At 38.2% G+C, this 21,378-nt stretch overlaps 2 protein-coding genes across 2 annotated transcripts; both read left to right on the plus strand.

Moving 5' to 3' along the window:
* Window positions 1-5,755: 5,755 nt before the first annotated feature.
* szl (sizzled) lies at window positions 5,756-11,318 on the plus strand. Its single transcript, XM_088996155.1, has 4 exons — window positions 5,756-6,064; window positions 6,137-6,303; window positions 8,801-8,893; window positions 9,986-11,318. The coding sequence occupies exons 1-4, from the start codon at window positions 5,769-5,771 to the stop codon at window positions 10,297-10,299; spliced, it is 870 nt and encodes a 289-aa protein (XP_088852281.1). The 5' UTR covers window positions 5,756-5,768; the 3' UTR covers window positions 10,300-11,318.
* A 731-nt stretch (window positions 11,319-12,049) lies between these two features.
* Window positions 12,050-16,633, plus strand: prl2 (prolactin 2). The gene is made up of 5 exons (XM_088996156.1): window positions 12,050-12,500; window positions 12,571-12,743; window positions 14,047-14,148; window positions 15,372-15,578; window positions 16,312-16,633. Exons 1-5 carry the CDS (start codon window positions 12,491-12,493, stop codon window positions 16,519-16,521), a joined length of 702 nt encoding a protein of 233 aa, XP_088852282.1. The 5' UTR covers window positions 12,050-12,490; the 3' UTR covers window positions 16,522-16,633.
* The last annotated feature ends 4,745 nt before the right edge of the window (window positions 16,634-21,378 follow it).

Here is a 21,378-nt window from a genome sequence, read left to right on the forward strand (position 1 = left end):
AGCCCACGCATTTGACCGTGCGGAAGAATCGTCGTCCATGACGCGGATATTTGCGCAAATCGCCGTCATGGAGGCTCCGCCGCGCACGCTTCCAAAAAAGGACAAAAACATATATACGTCAATAAATAATACGTCAGTCTACCAAGTTTTTTTTTTTTTTTTTTTTTTTTTTTTTTACCTTCTTATTTGCGTCTGGCCGCGAGGCCCCGGAGACCCTTGATTTGACAATTGAGTGTGAGTGACAGTCTGCATCAGCGCTGTCAGGCCCGCTGGAGCCCAGCAGGATGCAAAAGAAGGGCTTAACAGATTGAGCCCCCCCCCAATCTGTTAAGTTAATGAGTCTCTTATACGTTGGGACGAGACAGCTTTTATGTGAGCTGACGCCCGCCCACCCCGCCGTCCCTCCGCAACCTTATTCCTTTCTTCCAACGGGGCCTGTCGCCTTTGATGTGGTTTTGTTGGCTAGAATGGTGGCGCTCCAGCTACCCCCCCGCAACCCAGTATTGGATAAGCAGTGTCAAAAAAAAGTTAAAGTTAACTCTTAGCTAGCTCTTAGCTATCTAGCTAGCTTTCTATCTATTTGAGTTACTTCCGGGTTAAGTGATTATTAGCTATCTACTAGCTAGCTGGCTAGCTTTCTATCTATTTGAATTACTTCTGGGTTGAGTGAACGCTGGCGCTTGTGGCTGCCGCTGCTCACCCACACTAAAAACTAATCCTGTTTCTGTAAAGTGGCCTTGAGAGTTTTGAAAGGCGCTTAGAAATGAAATTGATTATTATTATTGTTATTATTATCAATTACAACCGAACTGTACTGGAAATGAGTGGAAATTATTTTCATCTATTCCAGCCTTTTGCCCTGAATTTGCATTTTTTTTAACAAGTAAAACGATGATTTTGTACTTAATAAAAACCCATGAAATCATTCACTGCCAGACGATGTGCAAAAATGTGTCCACTCCAGTGCCAGGGTTTTTGTCATTTTCACTCAAATTGCAGGACCCACAGAATATTGGGTCAAACACCGGCGAGAATGTAAAGTACAATATCGTCTCGTCAAAAGTCGAATAAATCAGGTGCGCGATGGTATGAAATCAGCATTTAGAGTGAATATTTCCTGATTTATTTATCCCGGTTAGATCTCTCACAATGTTTTTACCTTCCACAAGGGGCAGTATTCACCTTTTTTTCCCATGTTAGCGCTTTGTTACAGCTTCAGTTGTTGTTAAAGCACTGTATAAATCTATATGTATCTATTGTGTGTGTTTTGTACAGCAGCCCCATTTCAAGCTCAAATAACTCCAGACCCGTATAACTTAGGAAATAACTTTTTTTCTGTTTTCTAACGCTGTATTGAATGTTTATTTGGTCGGGTTTTGTTTTTTAATGCTTGGGTGCCGATAATGCGTTGGCCATGGCCTCTGGTAAATTTTATCTCTTCCACAAGGAGGCAGCATTTGCCTTTTGTCCATGTTAGTGCTTGGTTACAGAGTCAGCTGTTGTTAAAGCACTATATAAACCAATATGTATGTATTGCATTGTATTTTGCACATCCACCCTCATTTCAAGATTATATAACTCCACCGATGTAATTTTGGAATTAACTATTTTTTTCTGATGAAAGAAGAGAGTGTAAGGTTTATTACGCTACATTGAATGTTTACGTAGTCCTAAAACCCAATATTCTGTGGGCCCTGGAATTTGAGTGAAAATGACAATAACCCTGGCACTGGAGTGGAGACATTTTTGCACATCACAGTGAATGAGTTAAGATGCACTTGATTGGTATTGGTTGAAGAGGTGTGCACATTTGTGCAACTATATTATTTGTAAGTGAATAACATATGCCCTCATTTCAAGCTCATATAACTCCAGATCCATATAATTTAGGAATTAACTCTTTTTTTTTCTGATGAAAGAAGAGAGTGAGATTTCTTACGCAAAATTTAATGTTTATGTAGTCCTAAAATTCAATATTCTATACCATTGCCTAGCAGTGAAGGAGTTAAAATGTTGGCAAAGATACATTTTTTTTTTTTTTTTGCGGGTGAAATGACATTTTCTTGTGATATTCTGTGTTGATAAATGTGGTTTTTGTTGTTCTTTTTTTTTTTTTTCGATCTGTACCTGTCCCAATTCCGGGTCTTTATTTTTGTATTTATATATGTATTTATTGATTTATTTATGTATTTATTTATTTATTTAATTGGATTAGATTGGTTGTGCCTTTTTTCGTCTCGCAGTTGAGAAATTTACACTTCACGGTATCAAAGTTATAAAAGGAAGAGCAAAGGAAAGGAAGAAGTAGAAAAACAAAATATTTATTTATTTGGATTAGATTGGTTGTGCCTTTTTTCATCTTGCAGGCAGTTGAGAAATTTACACTTCACAGCAGCACAGTTATGAAAGGAAGAGCAAAGAAAAGGAAGAAGTAGAAAAACAAAATATTTATTTTATTTATTTATTTATTTGGGGTCTGGGCTGTGGCATTCAAAATGTATTTGATGATATTTGTTTTGGGCTGAATGTTGTTTTTTTTTTCAGCCCCCCCCCCCCCCCCCATCGGAGACAACTGTCTTATGTTTCTATTTAAGTGCAGCAGGGCCAAGCAACGCTTAAGCAAGACAGACAGGGTGTCTGCAGGACAGCCATTAGGCCCAACAACACACCCCTGCCAAGCTGCTAGCATAGGGGAGAGGGAGGGGGGGGGGGGCACAGTGTTAAATATGTGTAGCCATTGTTCTCCCAAATTGCTCTGCCACTAATTACCCAGTTAAATCCCCTCTGACAGGCTGCACTCGTCGTCTACCCGAACTGGAACCAACCACGTAGTCGATCGGGGAAAAAAAAGGGGCTGTAAAACGACGGCTGCAGCCGGCCGGGCAGCGCCGCTCCCGATTTAAAAAAAAAAAAATCAGAATAAACGGCAGCGGGCGGGGTGGGGGGGGTGGGATAGAGCCCCTCTTGAGCCGAGAGGAGAAAGTCCCGCCGTAGCCCAAAGGCACGTCGGGTTTGAGCCAGACGACGTCAAAGCAAAACGAAGGCGCTCTATTGTTATTCTGTTGATGGATGACAAGGACAAAGTCAACACTCGCTCATCCATGACAATCGGATATCCAAGCGTTTCATTTAGGAAAACGCGAGGGCGGCTTAACCTTGGCGTCGGGCCATTAGAGCGAGCCGGTTGCTTACTCGCTGCCAAAACAAGATTGCAAGCGTCCAAGTTGGGGCAGATCAAAATCTCAAGGAGACGCGGCTTTGATAGTGAAAGCTCCAATTAAGCAAGACCGCTGCCTATGCGAGGGGGAGACGCTGTGTCTGCTTTAGATCACAGGTGTCAAAGTCAAGGCCCGCGGGCCAAATCCGGCCCGCCACATCGTGTTTTTCGGCCCGCGATTACAAATCAAACTTGTTAAATTCCATGATGATTGCTAAAATCTAAGCCAAAATGTCATATTTTTGGATGTCAACCACAATAAAAGTCGTTGTACTAAATTCATCCTGTCTACTTGATAACTAATGTTAAGCAGATTCCTTACTTACAGACAGTGTATTGTCGGTGTTCAAATACCTGACATGTTTCGGCGACTACTTCCGTAGTATGTCAGGTACTGTCTGTAAGTAAGGAATCTGCTTAACATTCACAATAAAAGTCATTATTCTTGACTTCAGATTTGAAAACGAGTTATTCATTAATTTGCTGTGTGCTCTATATGTAATATTTGAAGGGATTTAAACATTCTAATGGGTTCCCCAAATTCAGAACGGCCCTCGAGAGGAAACCATAACTACAATGTGGCCCGCGGCAAAAAATGACTTTGACACCCCTGGCTTAGATGCTCACTCGACTTATGTGCACTCTCAAATCTGTTTCTCAGAGGCGACATCTTAAAAAAAAAAGAATAATAAAATATTAAAAATCACCCACAGGTTTGATATGGACAAACAGGGGTTTTTTTAGTCCTGGTTCCATTTTGAGGCATTCAGGGTCCAGTTGGACATTTATTTGCTACATTTGTGGCCCACATGGTTTTCATTGATCTGGGACAAATCTTATTTATTTACTTATTTATTTATTGTATGCATTTGTATATTCACACATTTATTTTCATGTAATCAATTATTTATTTATACATGTATTTATATATTTATTTTATTTAAAATGTTTAAATGAAATGTATTATGATTATTATATATTCAAATATTTATGTATTTATTTATCCACATTTATTGATTTATTTGTATGTGTTTATTTTTATTTATTTATTTATTTATCTATTTATTTTTATTTATTTAAAGTGTCCTTGAGAGTTTTGGAAGGCACTTATAAATGAAATTATTATGTAATATTATTATTATTATATTCACATATTTGTTTAATTATCTATTCATTTTTAAAGTGTCCTTTAGAGTTTTGCAAGGCAAACTACAATACCGTATACTCACATTTATTTACTTATGTATTCATTTATTTATCTATTCATTGCATTTATTTATTCACATATTTACGTATTTATTCATTAATTTTTTTATCTGTTTATTTTGATTTTTTTAAAGTGTGTTTTAGAGTTTTGCAAGGCGCATATCAATGAAATGTATTATTATATACTCACATTTATTTATTTATATTTATTTCATTTATTTAATTATTTCATTGTATTTATTTATTTATTTACCTATCTATTTTTATTTATTTAAAGTGTCCTTGAGTTTTGAAAGGCACTTACCACAGAAATGTATTATTATTATTATTATTATAATATTCATTTATTTATTTATGTTTTTTTAATTTATTTAAAGTGTCCATGATCGTTTTGAAAGGCACTTATCAATGAAATGTATTATTATTATTATTATATTCATTTATTTATGTTTTTTTATTTATTTAAAGTGTCCATGATCGTTTTGAAAGGCACTTATCAATGAAATGTATTATTATTATTATTATTATTATTATTATATTCATTTATTTATGTTTTTTTATTTATTTAAAGTGTCCATGATCGTTTTGAAAGGCACTTATCAATGAAATGTATTATTATTATTATTATTATTATATTCATTTATTTATGTTTTTTTATTTATTTAAAGTGTCCATGATCGTTTTGAAAGGCACTTATCAATGAAATGTATTATTATTATTATTATTATTATTATTATTATTATATTCATTTATTTATGTTTTTTTATTTATTTAAAGTGTCCATGATCGTTTTGAAAGACACTTACAAAAGGAAATGTATTATTTTCATTGTTGGATTGGATTAGCCTTTATTAGTCTTGCAGTGGAGAAATGTACATTTCACAGCCGCAAAGTTATCAAAGTGAAAGGAAGAAGGAGAAAAACAAAATACAGGCACTGCTGGAAAGGCAGCCACTCTTACGGCGCCATCTTGAAGTAAAAAAAAAAATCCATTTGAAGCACTTTCTGCACCTTCTTTGTTGCATCAAGTAGTTTTTGATGAAAGCCACGATACAATTACTCGCTAAAGCAACCTGTGTTTTTTGTCGAGTAGCTTTCAACTCAACTCCAATATTGCCCCCCTCCCCCAGCTTCACACGCAACGCCTCCTCTTGCCCCCTCTCTGTCTGCAGCCATGACAACAACAAAAAAAAAAAAAAAGCCGTTGTCTCCAAACACATCGTCTCGCCGTCTTTTGATAGCTACTTGATAAGAGACTTGACGGGGCTGGCTTTCCCCGCCTGCATATATAACCGAGCGCTGCCTCTTCCGCCACACTCCTCAATCCTCAGCTCTCATCACGGCCATGATCTTCTTCTCCTTCTTCATCATCATCATCCTCTTCGCCATGACCCTCCCAGCCCAACAGGTGGCCTTTGACCTGGGCCAGTCCACCCGTTGCGTAACCATCCCCAACCAGATGAAGGTGTGTCAAGATGTAGGCTACTCGGAGATGCGCCTCCCCAATTTCTTAGGCCACAGCAACCTGGAGGGTGAAGTTGTACCCCGTTCCGAAGACTGGAGGCCTCTCTTGCAGACGGGATGCCACCCGCAAGCCCAGACCTTCCTTTGCTCTCTCATCGCTCCAGTTTGCCTTGACACGTAAGTCCGCTTTTTTTTTTTTTTCTCCTCAAATCTGATCGCTGGGATGTAATATTCCGTCGTTTCCTTCAGGTTTATCCAGCCCTGTCGGAGTCTCTGCGTGGCCGTGAGGGACAGCTGCGCCCCTGTTCTCGCGTGCCAGGGGCACCCTTGGCCTCAAGCGCTTGACTGCGAACGCTTCCCCGCCGAGGAAGATATGTGCCTTTCCCCGCATGCCAAGTTCAGCCATTTTGCGAAAGGTAAACAGACACTTGACACACACACACACATTGATTCTCTTCCCACCTTCAAATCCCATCTCCAAATCCACCTATTTAAAATTTTAAACTTTCTCTTGTTTCTATTTTTAATTGTATTTTATTTATTGTATTCTATTTCAAAGTCAAAGTCAGCTTTATTGTCAAATATGCTAATACTCTCGAGGACTTGCACACTGCAAGAATCCAAACTAGGGCGCGGAAAATCCTACTGGACCCTCCGCACCCTGCCCACCACCTTTTCCAGCTACTCCCCTCAGGCAGGCGCTACCGATCCATGCGCACCAAATCCAGCAGACATTTAAACAGCTTCTTCCCCCAAGCCATTAACTCTTTGAACTCTTTCAACAGTAGCCAAAATGGAACTGTATAGTGCCACTTAGCAGTTTTTTTGACAACGATACTAGTGCAGCGTGTTCTACCGGAAACAAATTCCTTGTGTGTTCTACATACTTGGCAATAAAGATGATTCTGATTCTGATTCTGATTCTGATATGCATGACATACAGCACACTTATAATTACTTAACAAACAAACATGAAAACGCCAATTTGCCGGGAGAGGGGAACCGCTGCGTGTTCACGCGCCGCCATCTTGGGGATTTTTTTTTTTTTTTTTTAAATAACAAATATTACAACACAAAGACACAGAGTCATTCATTCTTCAGGACTTGCTGTACCCTCTTTGTGATGACATGAAGCAGTTCTAGTTGAAAGAGGAGAGGATCAAAGCATCCATGTCAGCAGTGGATCAGGGACGTCATGGTGGAATTTGTACGTCTACTACAAGCTAAATGTTGAAAGCAAACACGAAGCTGTAGCATCTATTGACGAAAAGACACATTGTCTCACATCTCCTGTCCCACATATTATACACACACATATTTTGTGATTGTATTTTATTTATTATAGGACCTGTGCTTGTCTCTTGACTGTAAAGTGTCATTGAGAGCTTTGAAAGGTGCTTAAAATATAATTTATTATTATTATTTGTTCTTTCTTGTTTCTTTACTGATTGTTTATTTATTGTTTCTTGTTTCTTTATTGATTGTTTCTTGGTTGAGTGAACGCTAGCGCGTGTGGCTGCCGCTGCTCACCCGCAGAAAAAAATATCCTGTGACTGTAAAGTGTCCTTGAGAGTTTTGAAAGGCGCTTATAAATGAAATCTATTATTATGATGATGATGATTATTATTATTATTATTATTATGATTACAAAAACAATGCAGCATAGGAAGAATATTTTCCGCATATCATCATCCATCGGGATTTGCAGTGGATTCTTTGCGTTTTAAAAATTGTTGAACTATTGTGTCAAAAGAAGGATTGTTTTTCTTCGTTTTTGTACAAGGGCTATAATAGTGACACATTTCTACTTTTCATGTTTTATTTATGTATTTTTATTTTCTGTTTCATAAGACACCGAACCAGGAAATTTTGGTTTGACAAAATATGTATACAAAAAAAGATAATAATAACATGTGTTGTCATGTTATTTATAATTATTGTTTTTACTTTATGTTACTTCCGGGTTGAGGCAACGCTGGCGCGTGTGGCTGCCGCTGCTCACCCACAGAAGAAAAAAAATATCCTGTGACTGTAAAGTGTCCTTGAGAGTTTTGAAAGGCGCTTATAAATGAAATGTATTATTATTATTATTATTATTATTATTATTCATACAAAAAGATTTTAAAATGTCTGTTTAAAAAAAAAAAATATCAAACAAAAATGCTAAGCAAGTGAAAATCACGACGATTAAAGTGACCACTTCTCGTGGATTGTGAGAAGTTTCTTGAGATGACTATGGGGAAGCCAAACATGCCTGACACCTTATTTATTTGTTTGTTTATTTGCTTGTTTCTTTTGTATTCATATGTAATGATATGTATTTATTTTGTATTTATTTATTTGTATGTACAGTAAAGTCTCGTTATATCGATATTCAAGGAAGTCCGAAAAAATATCGATATAACCGGGACTATCGATATATCCGACCCTTTTTGCATGTAATTTTCTCCGTGCGTGCATAGAAATAGTATCGATATAACCGGGAATATCGATATATCCGATATCGATATAACGAGACTTTACTGTATTTTTATTTATGGTTATAGTTTATTTATTTTTAAACATATAATAATAGTAAATGTGTTTATTTATTTTTATTTATTTATTTGTGGTTTTTATTTAGTTATATTTATTTTTTGTATTTCTTTTTACATTTGCAAATGTATTTGTGTGTTTATCTCTTGATATTTGTTTATTTATTTGTATTTATTTATATGTGTTTATTTATAGTTTTGGTTTTGTTTTTATATGCATATATTTTTACATTTATTTCTGTATGTAGTCATTTACGGTATTCATTTATTAGATTTTTTTTTTGTTTCATTGTAATTATGTGTTTATTTGTTTGCATTTATTTAGTTATGTTTATAATTTTGTGTATATTTATTTATTTATTTATTTATTTATTTGCAGACTTTCCCAAAGCAGCCTGTCAAAACTGTCCCATGGTGGAAGAAGCTCCGGCAATAAAAACCATCCTGGATGCTTTTTGCCAACATGACTTTGGTAAGGATCAGAAATATATAATTTCCATTTTGATTCTATCACAGTTTTTTTTTGGGGGGGGGGCGGGGCGGCTGTTGAATATTTAGCAAAACATCAACTAACACAATGCTTCTTGAATGTACACAATCATGAACCTGTGATATACAGTAAAGTCTCGTTATATCGATATTCAAGGGAGTCTGAAAAAATATCGATATAACCGGGACTATCGATATATCCGAACCTGTTTGCATGTAATTTTCTCCGCGCGTGCATAGAAATAGTATCGATATCACCGGGACTATCGATATATCCGATATCGATATAACGAGACTTTACTGTATGTGCAACCATAGAAAAATGATTTCACAAAAACAGACCAAACAAAGAAGTAGAAAAATGTCACCCATTTTAAAAGAAAGCGCTGTGTTTGTTTTACTTTTGGGAAAATAATAATAATAATAATACATTTCATTTACAAGTGCCTTTCAAAACTCTCAAGGTCACTTTACAGTCACAGGATCAGTTTTTCTGTGGGTGAGCAGCGGCAGCCACATGCGCCAGCCTTCACTCAACCTGGAAGTAACTCAAGTAGATAGTAAGCTAGCTAACTAGCTAATAGATAATACATCGCTAGCTCACTAGCTATATAGCTAATAGATAGCTAGGTAGCCAGTTAGCTAGCTTGATAATAATAGTAATATTAGATTAGATTTGCCTTTATTAGTCTCGCAGTGAAGAAATTAATATTAATAATAATAATCCATTTCATTTCTAAGCGCCTTTCAGAACCCTTGAGGTCACTTTACAGTCACAGGATATGTTTTTCTGTGGGTGAGCAGCGGCAGCCACATGCGCCAGCGTTCACTCAACCTGGAAGCACTCAAATAGATAGAAAGTTAGCTAGCTAGCCAATAGATGACGATAGTTATCTATTGAACGCTCGCTAGTTAGATCCCTAATGGATAGCAAATAGATAGCGAGCTAGGAAGCCACCTAGGTAGCCAGTTAGATAGCTGGCTAGATAATAATAATAATAATAAATTTCATTTCTAAGCGCCTTTCAAAACTCTCAAGGTCACTTTACAGTTTTTTTTCCCTCCTCTTCCGCAGCCGTTACAGCAAAATTGCATCACCGCCGCCGCTTCCTCACGGGCGAGCCTGAGTTTGAGGTCGACGGCCGCGTGGAGTTCATCCGCCAGGGCCCCCTGTTACCCTACGACACCCACCTTCTGCTGCACCAGTGGCTACTCATCAACGTTCGCTGTGCCAACGCACTGGTACGGCCCGGACGTTCGCAGCTCTACGTGTTGACCGGCTCGGTGCTCCCCGACGGGACCCTCGCTATCGCCCGTCTCTTCCCCCGCCACAAGAAAGACGCTAACATCGCCGTGGCGACACGCAAGTGGAAGCATCACAGATGTTGAGAGCAAATATCGAGCTGGGGCTTTTTTTTTTAGGTGTTTTGAGGGCTGAGCACACTGTAATCGAATGCACTCCAACATGTACATATGTATATTGACTCTAGATTATATTTTCTATTTAAAGAAAGGATGATAATAAAATATTAGGTACTGTTTGCGATTTGACTCCTATTGTAACTCATTCACTGCCATTCCCGAATTTATTCGGGATTTGAAAAGCATGACATGGAACGCCATTCCCGAATTTGTTTGGGTTTTGTTATTTTTTTTCTTGCACGAAGGGTGCGAATCACACTCTGGTCAGACCTCTAGCAATGTTTTTCCTTCCCTGGAGGGAGAAGCTTTTGCCTTTTGTACAGCTGCCCCCATTTCAAGCTCAGATAACTCCAGGCCCTTATAACTTAGGAATTAACTGTTTGTTTTTTTTTTTTGCTGCAAATAAGAGTCTGTTTCTTACGCTGAATTGAATGTTTATGTAGTCCTAAAACTCAATATTCTGTTGGTCCTGGAATTCAGGTGAAAAATGACAAAAACCCTGGCACTGGAGTGGACACATTTTTGCACATTGTCTGTTAGTGAATCAATTAAACGGCACTCTCAATCAGCAACAAATGATATAATTATATGAAATATAATGATTTCACAGCAGCATGGCAGACTGGTGTTTAGTAAACATTAACTCATTCACTGCCAGACACAAATGTGTCCACTCCAGTGCCAGGGTCATTCTCACTCAAATTCCAGGATACACGGAATATTGAGTTTTAAGACTTCTTCAACATTCAATGCAGCGTAAGAAACCTTAGACCACAGGTGTCAAAGTCAAAGCCCGGGGGCCAAATCCCGCCCACCATATCATTTTATTCGGCCCGCGAAAGCAAATCTAACTTGTGAAATTCCATGATGCTTATTAAAGTCTGAACCAAAATTTCAAATTGTCCCATGGAAACCACAAAACCAGTCATTGTTTTTTACTTCTAATTTGAAAAGTAGTTATTTATTATTTTGTTGTGTGCTATATATATATATATATATATATATATGGAGATGACTAAACATTTATATGGTTTCCCAAAATTCATAGCGGCCCTCCAAGGGAAACCGTAACTACAGTTGAAGCTCTAACAAAGTGCTAACATGGAAAAAAGGGAAATGATGCCCTCTCATGGAAGGGAAAATGCATTGCCAGAGGTCTGACAGGCGCTTTATCACCACTCCCGCAAGAAGAAACAAAATCCCCCAAAAAATTGGAAATGGCACGCTATCAATTCCAGAATACATTTGTGAATGGCAGTGAATGAGTTAAGTCCCGCACAGGTCTGAGGTTTCGGGTCTAGTATGCAGTAATAATTGTTTTAAAGTACTCTTAGAAATAAAGTTAAGTTGCTATCATTGATCCCTTTCATGCTGGAGAAAATTTGAAAACAGGTAACATCCGACTTGCGACCGAGTTCCGTTCCGACCAAACGGTCGTAAGTCAAAATGGTCGTAAGTCAAAATCCATTCAAAATGTTGAATAGAGACTCTGAGGCTAAATGACACGCAAACTCCTCCCTCTGGTGCCATCACACGGTCGATTGCTGTGCGAGAGTGAGATGCTGACTGGCTTACCGGTGCTAACCCACAGAAAAACATATCCTGTGACTGTAAAGTGACCTTGAGAGTTTTGAAAGGCGCTTGGAAATGAAATAGATTATTATTATTATTATTATTATTATTATTATTATTATTATTATTATTATTATTATTATCTAGCTAGCTATCTGATTGGCTACCTAGCTAGCTATTGTCGTATGCATTGCTGGTCTGCTAGCGTGTTGCGGTGCCAGGTGTATAATGAATATTTTAAAAATAGGTTTTAGAGGTCGTGGTCGTAAGTACGGGTGGTCGTAAGTCGGATGTTACCTGTATTTATTTTTTGTAATCACAAAATCATAGCAGTCCAACAGGGTTGCGTAGACGTTTTATAACCTTCATATACACCCGTCCCTACGTACCCAATTTGCCCATTGAACACATTACCAGTAGCCGTCTGCCGTTTTCCGCCCGAGTTGTTTCGGAAGCGCACAAATAAGCCCGTCACGTGACTTTTGACGTTTTTAAACGAGGATATAAATCAGTTGCTCTAATCACCGTCGTCATTATAACCGAATCAACCTACCGAGACAACATTTGCCGTCAAAACGAAGGAACCATGACAAAAGGTAAGATTTATTCGAAATACACACCGTCTTGAATGGATACTTTAAAGAAAACTTTCTGTCCTCCCTGCAGTTTCCTTTACCGTGGCGACGCTGGTGCATCTTTTCCTGAGCGTGTCCGCTGCACCGATCTGTGCCTACGGACAAGCCGGTTGCCACGTCCCCACTTTGGCTGACCTCTTTGAGCGCGTCATGCAGCAGTCGTCCAGGATGCACGGAATCTTCAATGACCTGCATTCGCAAAATGTGAGCTCACCAAATGTGTTTTAGCTTTCGTTCATGACACGACGACTGACAAAATGTTTTTGGTTGACGTTTCAACTTTATTGATAGTGTAGACTGCAAGGTTAAAATATCCCATCAATCAAGCTCCACAAATAACCCGCACGAGCCATCTGTACAATTTGGAGAGAACATACAAGCAAGGGAACCAGCTATTAATGAAGTTTCTAGTGTGTCCGCTTGCATCTGTTGCTGTTGCAATATCACAACTTCTAAGATGTACAACCCAGAGGTCCTTGAGACACTTTATGCAAAAAGCTATCCAGTACATCAAGCCATCAACGACCATCACAAAGGTAAATAAAATTATTATACAGTATAGTTTATTTCTTTAATTACAATACAATAGCATATTTATTATACATAAAATAAGGTATATAGTGTGTAGTTTTAAGGCTTATTTAGAAAATTAGGTTTTATGGGGACCTGGGAACGGATTATTCTCATTTTAATGGTTTCCTATGGGAAATTAATGTTTCGAATACACACACTTTTTGCTTTACACACACTTTCTGGGGACCAATTAAGTTCGTAAGCCAAGGGATCACCGTATAAGGTGCACCAATGAATAAGCTTTTGAAGACATTGAAAGCTATTAGGGGAACACCATACAGTGCTGAAAATACAGTAAAGTCTTGTTATATCGATAGTCCCGGTTATATCGATACTATTTCTATGCACGCACGGAGAAAATTACATGCAAACAGGGTCGGATATATCGATAGTCCCGGTTATATCGATATTTTTTCGGACTCCCTTGAATATCGATATGACGAGACTTTACTGTATTGCATTTTTTTTGGTGTGGTTAGTGTTTGGTTGTTTTATTTTTTATTTTATTTTTTTTAGGCATTTGTATTTTTAAAATCCCATTTTCCGTTCAGATTATTTGACCATCATCCCGCTCTGAAAATCTCGTTTTGATTTTGTATGGAGGTGCTAGATGAGGTGGCTCGGGCATCTGATTAGTATGTCTCCTGAACGCCACCCGGGTGAGGTGTTCCGGGCATGCCCTACTGGCAGAATGACGTTGGGGTGACTATGTCAACCAGCTGGCCTGGGAACGCCTCGGGATCAGCCAGGAAGTGCTGGAAGAAGTGGCTGGGGAATGGGAAGTCTGGGCTTCCCTATTGATGCTGCTGCCTCCGCGACCTGACCTCGCATAAGCAGCAGATAATGGCTGGATGGATGTTGCAAAAAATGTCTCACTCTCTCTCATTCTTTCTCTGTCTCCACCCTCCATCCCCTAACCCACTCCCGATAACAGGACCCCTACTTGTACCCCAGCCGCAACATGCTCAGAAAGTGGAAATGCCACACACACAACATCATGACGCCAGCTGACAAACAGAATGCGAAAAATCTTAACGTGAGTACGCCACTCACACAGTACACTCACACATATGCGCATTGTAAAGCGCTTTTTTTTTAAAGTGGAAATTGAAGGAAATAAAACAAATTGGCAGAATGGAAGTTTATCTTTTGATTTGGAAAGTTGAATCCAGGAAGGGAAATTTAGCACAAGTATTTGCTATCTATTAGCTATCTCGCTGGATGCCTAGCTATCTATATAATAATAATACATTTTATTTGTAAGCGCCTTTCAAAACTAGCAAATATATAGCTAGCTGGGTAGCCAGCAAGATATATAATAATAAATGTCATTTATAAGCGCCTTTCAAAATTCTCAAGGTCACTTTATAGTCCCTGGATCAGTTTTTCTGTGGGTGCCATATGCCAGCTAGCTAACTAATAGATAGCCAATAGACAGCCAGCTAACCAGTTAGCCAGCCAATAGGTAGCTAGCCACCTGGATAGATAGCTAACAGATAGCATAGACAGCCAGCTATATAACTCATAGATAGCTAATATATAGCCAGCCAACCAGCTAGCTAGCTAAAAGATAGCTAGCCAGCCAGCTAGATAGCTAACAGACAGCCAATAGATAGCTAGCTAATAGATATCCAATAGCCAGCCAGCTAGATAGCTAATATATAGCCAGCCGTTAGCTTGCCAGCCAGCCAGATAGATAGCTAATAAATAGCCAGAAAGCTTTGCTATCTATTAGCTAGCTAGTTATCGAGTTAGGTATATATTAGTTATCTATTAACGAGCTAACTTTCTATCTACTGTATTCGAGTTATTCCGGGTTGAGTGAATGCTGGCGAGTGTGGCTGCCGCTGCTCACCCACGGGAAAAAATGATCCTGTGACTATAAAGTGACCCTGAGAGTTTTGAAAGGCGCTTATAAATTTAATTTATTATTATATATCTTGCTGGCTACCTAGCTAGCTATATATTTGGTATCTATTTGCTATGTAGCTAACTATCTATTAGCGAGCTAGCTTACTATCTTTTTTAGTTATTCCGGCTGGCGAATGTGGCTTCCACTGCTCACCCACAGAAAAAAAAAAATTCTGTGACTGTAAAGTGACCTTGAGTTTTGAAGGCGCTTAGAAATGAAATGCATTATTATTATTATAATTATTATCATTAGCATTAGCATCATTATTATTATTATTATTATTACGTGACCTAAAATAAGATTTCTTGCAAGTAGGCTATAGCTTCGCTCCCCCTTTGTGTGTGCAGAGAGAGCAATTGACTGAGGTGATCCTAAGGCTGCTGGAGGCCTGGGGGGACCCCTTATCGCAACTCCACCATAGCATGCGCCAAGACCGGAACAGGAACGAGAATCGTGACCGGGGGGACTTCGGTCACATGAGCTCCAACAAAGCTCTGGAGATGAGCGATGTGATGCAAGAGCTGAGGGATGGTGTCCTAAAAATGGCGGAGAAGGTGAGCTTGATGGCGTCTGCTTTGCTTTGTCTTGCATAGCATGAAACGGGAGGTGCTCTCCTAAGTTATTGGAATTTACAGTGTATAAGGCGCACCCAAAAGCCTTGATTTAAAGAACAACCGACGTCTCCGGACAAGTTGTGTTCATAATTTGTAAAATGGCTTCAAATGACTTCTACTGAGCGTATTTTAATAAGATTCCACCGCATATAGCTATATTTTACGTTTTAAGACTCGCACTGAATATTCAGGAAGTCTTGTTTTTGAGTTGGTGACGAGTCCGTACGTGACGTCACTAAAGGAACGCCCCTAACCGAAAAAAAAAGACACATTGTAGCAGTCCTTCCATCACGTCAATGTATTTTCCTGTATTGTTTGGTCTGAAAACCTTGTGTTGCACCCAAAAGCCGCCAGAAGAGGGTGTCCAAGCTCCATATAAGGAATTTATCAGCCTGTGGAAACTGAGGTGGCCACAGGAGGTCGCCATTTTGTGCCTCTTTTCTGGTGATCTGTTTCTCCCCAATGTTGCCTCAAAATGGCATGGAATAAATTTTTTAATCGATTGCAAACATATATGCTTTCCTCTTCAGAACTATTTGAATCATATTCATAACTGGATGTGTAACAAGAAAGTATATTCTCCGAATCTGAAGCCATTGTTTTGATTCTCAAGCAATGCAAGACGTCTTGGCTATGTTTTTTAAAAATATATTTTTTTGCCCCCCACCTTTAGATGAAGCTTCAGGGCGTGCTCGGTAACACAGTCGCTTTTGTCCAACCTGAGAGGGAGCTCCATTCCTCTCCATTTCCCTTCTACAAAAGAGGAGATCTGAGCTTGCTGGATCGCAATGATTTGCTCTACTGCCTCCGACGAGACTCTGACAAGGTCAAAAATTACCTGCGCATTTTGCAGTGCTCCACCTTGCCAGGTTTGGACTGTTAAGTACCCTTTGCACTGTATGAAAAATGTTTTAAAAATAAGGAGTAGATGTCACGTAAGTTTGTGTTTTGCAATCATGATAAAATTTGAGAGAACAAACTTCTTGGAAATGAGCGTCTGATTTTGTCAACATAATTTGAGTTTAGATTACAGTGACACCTTGGTTTACGAACTTAATTGGTTCCCAGAGAGAGTGTGTAAGGCCAAAAGTGTGTATCCCAAAAATGAATTTCCCATAGGAAACCATTAAAATGAGAATAATCCGTTCCCAGGTCCCCATAAAACATAATTTTCTACTTTCTAATTTTCTCAGCCTTAAAACTACACAAAATATACCTTATTTTATGTATAATAAATGTGCTATGTTATTATAATTAAAGAAATAAACTACTGTATAATAAAGTCATTTTATTTACCTTAGTGATGGTCGTTGATGGCTTGGTGGAATGGAGTGGCCGGTTTCCTCAGCATTAAACACTTGATGAGGAACAAAGCCTTCTTCTTTCACCATCTTGAGGAATAATCCCTTGGAGTGCTTTCTCTGCGATAATTTTACCTTTATTCTCATCAATTGTATTCTGTTTAGCTGGGTTGATAGCTTTTTGCATAAAGTGTACAGATGGCTTGTGCAGGTTATTTGTGGAGCCTGATTGAAGGGATATTATAACCTTCCACTCTACACTCTGGTTCTGAACTATCAAAGTTGAAACGAGTTCAAATTTCACTGTTTTCTATCCATTTTCTCACCATTTCACTTTTGTTTTTTTTTTCTTTTTTACTTTTTTTTTTTTTTTACAAGCTCTGTCGTCTCCATTTCGTGTGTGTCTTCTCTCTCTCTCTCTCTCTCTCTCTCTCTCTCTCTCTCTCTCTCTCTCTCTCTCTCTCTCTCTCTCTCTCTCTCTGTAATCTACCTGTCTCTTTAATGTTTAACCCCCCCCCCCCCCCCCCTCACTGCTGCGTTCTTGACCAATCACGTCGCTTTGACCGAAGACTGGGGGCAGGGAATAGAGGACGAAACAGGCGGCCACCATTTTTTTGTTAGGGGAACAGGCTCGTTCGCGAACGACATCACTCATTGTGGCAGCTACGTGTGTATCCCAAAAAATAGTTTGTATGCCAAGGTAAAATTGTCAGAAATTTAACGTTCGTAAACTGAAAATTTCATAAGCCTAGGGGTTCATAAACAGGTATCACTGTATCTTTTTTTTTTTCTTTCCATAAAAACTTTAAGTTTGGGTAGAACTTTTACTCCAGTAGAAAAATTAAAGCAAAGAAGACGGTCATTTGAGAACCACAATCTGTTGCACGCAATAGAAATCTAAAAATCTCAACCTCAAGTTGCATTCAAAGGGGAAAAAGACTTTTCGCATCAAAACTCACTCGTACATTTGACTCAGCATAATTCAGACTTGATCTTTTTACTCCTTGGTCCTTTCTACTATCTTTGTGACTGCTTTATTTCAAGTATATGACAGTTATCCATGTTAAACGCTTTGCTACATGTTAAAGCGCTATATAAATCAATAAGTATTGTATAGTATTATAAATCTATTTTTAAATTATACACATAAGATTGAACCCTAAACCCATGCAACAAAACTACAAAAAAAAATGAGTCCAACATGAGAGATTAAGTAGGCTGATTTTCCGGTGGAATAAATAAATATAGTGACTCATTTATCTCATTGGTTCTATAACTAGAAAACATTAGTGTAACGAACATGACAATTGCTCATGGTGAATAATTGGCCATGAGTTGACTGTCCATTAATCGAAAAGGGAGAAGAACGCTGGGGGCCCCACGTTATCTTGTTATTATAATGTCTCACAAATTTATTGGATGTTATTTTTTCCTTCAACTACCAGAGTATCCACTAGCTCAATGCTAATGTGTGTGTGTGTGTGTGTGTGTGGGGGGGGGGGGGGGGGGGTGTCAATGCCACATATTGAATTATTCGATTTGGAACTGTTTGTATTTTTATATTTCATTAATATGAGCAACTTTTCAGCGTTATACTTCGTTATATATTGTATTTTGTCAGTGATGCTTCATCAAGAAAAAATGAGACATTCGCCGGGTTGTTTTTTAACGTTCTTAGTGGACGATACCAATGTTCATGTAGGGGTTGTCCGAAAAGTAACCTTGCAAATTTCGATCAAGCTTTTTAATTTTAAGCGCATATGTCGAAAGAAAATCGGTTATATATATAATTAAATATATTTTTTTATACGTAGATAAGGTTGTTGTTAAAAGATCTGAAACGCGGGAGTTGACAGTTGATGTTGACAACCCCCCCCCCTCTGTCTTTGCTGTTCAAACAAAGGTAAAAGTTATTTTTTGGGGGGGTCGCTTAGCATGTGTCGAATATTCAATGCTTATTATATTAACGTCATACTTTTTATATCCGTTATATTTTACACAAGTAGTACAAATTCATGCCCATTGATGTCTGAAAAAAGAAGCACGTAAAAAAAATCGTCGTGTGCTGTTCTTGATAGTGTTGGGCCACTGTAAACCACCATCTTTAACACAAGATGGCGCTGGCGGATAGGCGGTGGAATATTAATATTCTTAACTAAATTACACAAATAATGTTTGCGTGACGTTAATGTCGACAAGAATAACAATGTACATTTATGCAGCATTTCAACAGTCGCAATATAGTCCACCTGGTTTAAAGGTGCTTAAACAATAATATGAATATGGAATTTGCCATTTCGGAATGACAGCCATTTTATGTAGTGTACCTCTATTTGCGTGGGGTTAAAGAATATTTTCAAGGATTTAAAGAATATTTGGACCAAAGTATATTTGCTAGCTAGCAGGGTTGTTTTGTTCACCTGGGACTAGGCTAGATTTATATCATTATTAACAATTATTGAATGTAAACTCTCAGTCGTACATTATTGAATGTCTCTAGCACTTATGGTAAGTAATGTCACAGCATTAATCATTGATCATATATTATTTAATATAATTATAGCTTTATACTAATGTACACTCAATAAATAGTTCTCTGTTTCAAAAACAGAAAAGAATGGTGACCTCAGCCCAAGAGTGTTTGCGTTTGTCAAGAGAAAAGGTTTGTGGTCTTATTACTTTTTATTCTTGGCTTGGGACTTGCTTCAATTGCTCATAATATTTTTCCTCATAGCTGTCCAGGAAATAACTTGTGGGCAATACAAAGTAATTATATTTCCTGGGTGAACATAGATAAAATGTGATTGTATTAATAATGTATGTGCGTGTGGGTCAGGGGGGGGGGGGGGTCACCTAAATGCAAGAAGCCAGAGATTCTTCCACCACGTTTGTATAATCTATTTTTAAAACTCAGTGATCCCAGAATATGTTGTTGGCGTGATTGGAAACAAAGTGGAGCGAGATGGCGATCCAAATGCTAACACTTTGGGGGTTCTAAGAAAAAAAAAAAAAAAAGCTCAACACAGGAAGAGATTTGGAACAGTCCCCTTGCATCACTTGACAAGCTATTTGAACATGGCCAGCATAGCCAACAAAAGTCTGTCCAAGTCATTCAAGGATTGGCTGAAGTGTGTTGTCAATTTAGGATAGCCTTTGAACACACCATTGGAGAGAAATACTTATGTTCCCGTCCATCTGGCAGAGAATTTATCTGCGTGCTGTGGAAAGTGAAACTGTGTTTCCTTGCGGGAAATCTCACAAGGGCTCCTTTCAGAAAGGTAAGGATGGAGGAGGATGCAGTTTCAACAATGACTGAAGTTGTATTCAGAGTATTTGGCCTCTAGCAATTAAATAATAATAATAATAATAATAATAATAATAATAATAATAATAATAATAATAATAATAATAATACATTTCATTTATAAGCGCCTTTCAAAACTCTCAAGGTCGCTTTACAGTCACAGGATAAGTTTTTTTTCTGTGGGTGAGCAGCGGCAGCCATACGCGCCAGCGTTCACTCAACCCAGAAGTAACTCAAATAGAATAGTAAGACAAATAGATTGAAAGCTAGGTAGCAAGCCAATAGATGGCTTATAGCTAGGTAGCTATTGTACGGTATTACAAAAAAAACACAAAGAGAATAGACTTAGCGCAATATTTGTTACTTCTTCTTTTCCTTTCGGCTTTTCCCTTCAAGGGGTCGCAACAGTAAATCTAATGTCTACATAAACAAAAGCCAAAAGAACAAAAATAAAATTACATATAATACAGTAAAGTCTCATTATATCGTAATCGGCTATATATATAGTACTGCTTATTACGATACTATTTCTATGAACGTAAGGAGAAAATTTACATGCCGCAGGATCGGATATATCGATAGTCCGATTATATCGATATTTTTTCCGACTCCCGAGAATATCGATATAACGAGAAAATAAATAAATGGAGAAATAAAAATATACAAATAAACGGAGAAACAAATAGATAAATAAATAAATTAACACATATAGCTAGCTAGATCGAGCTCGCTAGATAGCTAGCTGGCTAGCTACATAGATATCTTGCTAGATACTGTAGCTAGCTAGTAGCTAGCTAGATAGATAGCTAGCTAGATGGATAGGTAGATGTATGGATGACCATTTTTGAATGTGAGTCACAAAGGCAGCCGAGCAGCCGTTTACTGTCACTCCTGGTTAAAGTCTTCTGTCAAACTAAACATAAAACAAAGTGACTTACACGATACTTATTTCAAACAACTGTTTGATTTGACCTCTGGTACGCAGAATGAAATAGGTTACGTCAGCTGAGATGCTACGTTGCTATTGTCGTTGTCGGGGGGGGGGGGGGGGGGGGGGGGGGGTAACGGCTCGAATGTATTTGTAGTATTTTCATTTTATTTGGGAAAGATAAAGTATTTCAAATTTAAAGCATGG

This window comes from Hippocampus bargibanti, linkage group LG05, assembly GCF_051943395.1.
Source record: "Hippocampus bargibanti isolate YZ-2025 linkage group LG05, ASM5194339v1, whole genome shotgun sequence".
NCBI classification, from domain to species: Eukaryota; Metazoa; Chordata; class Actinopteri; order Syngnathiformes; family Syngnathidae; genus Hippocampus; species Hippocampus bargibanti.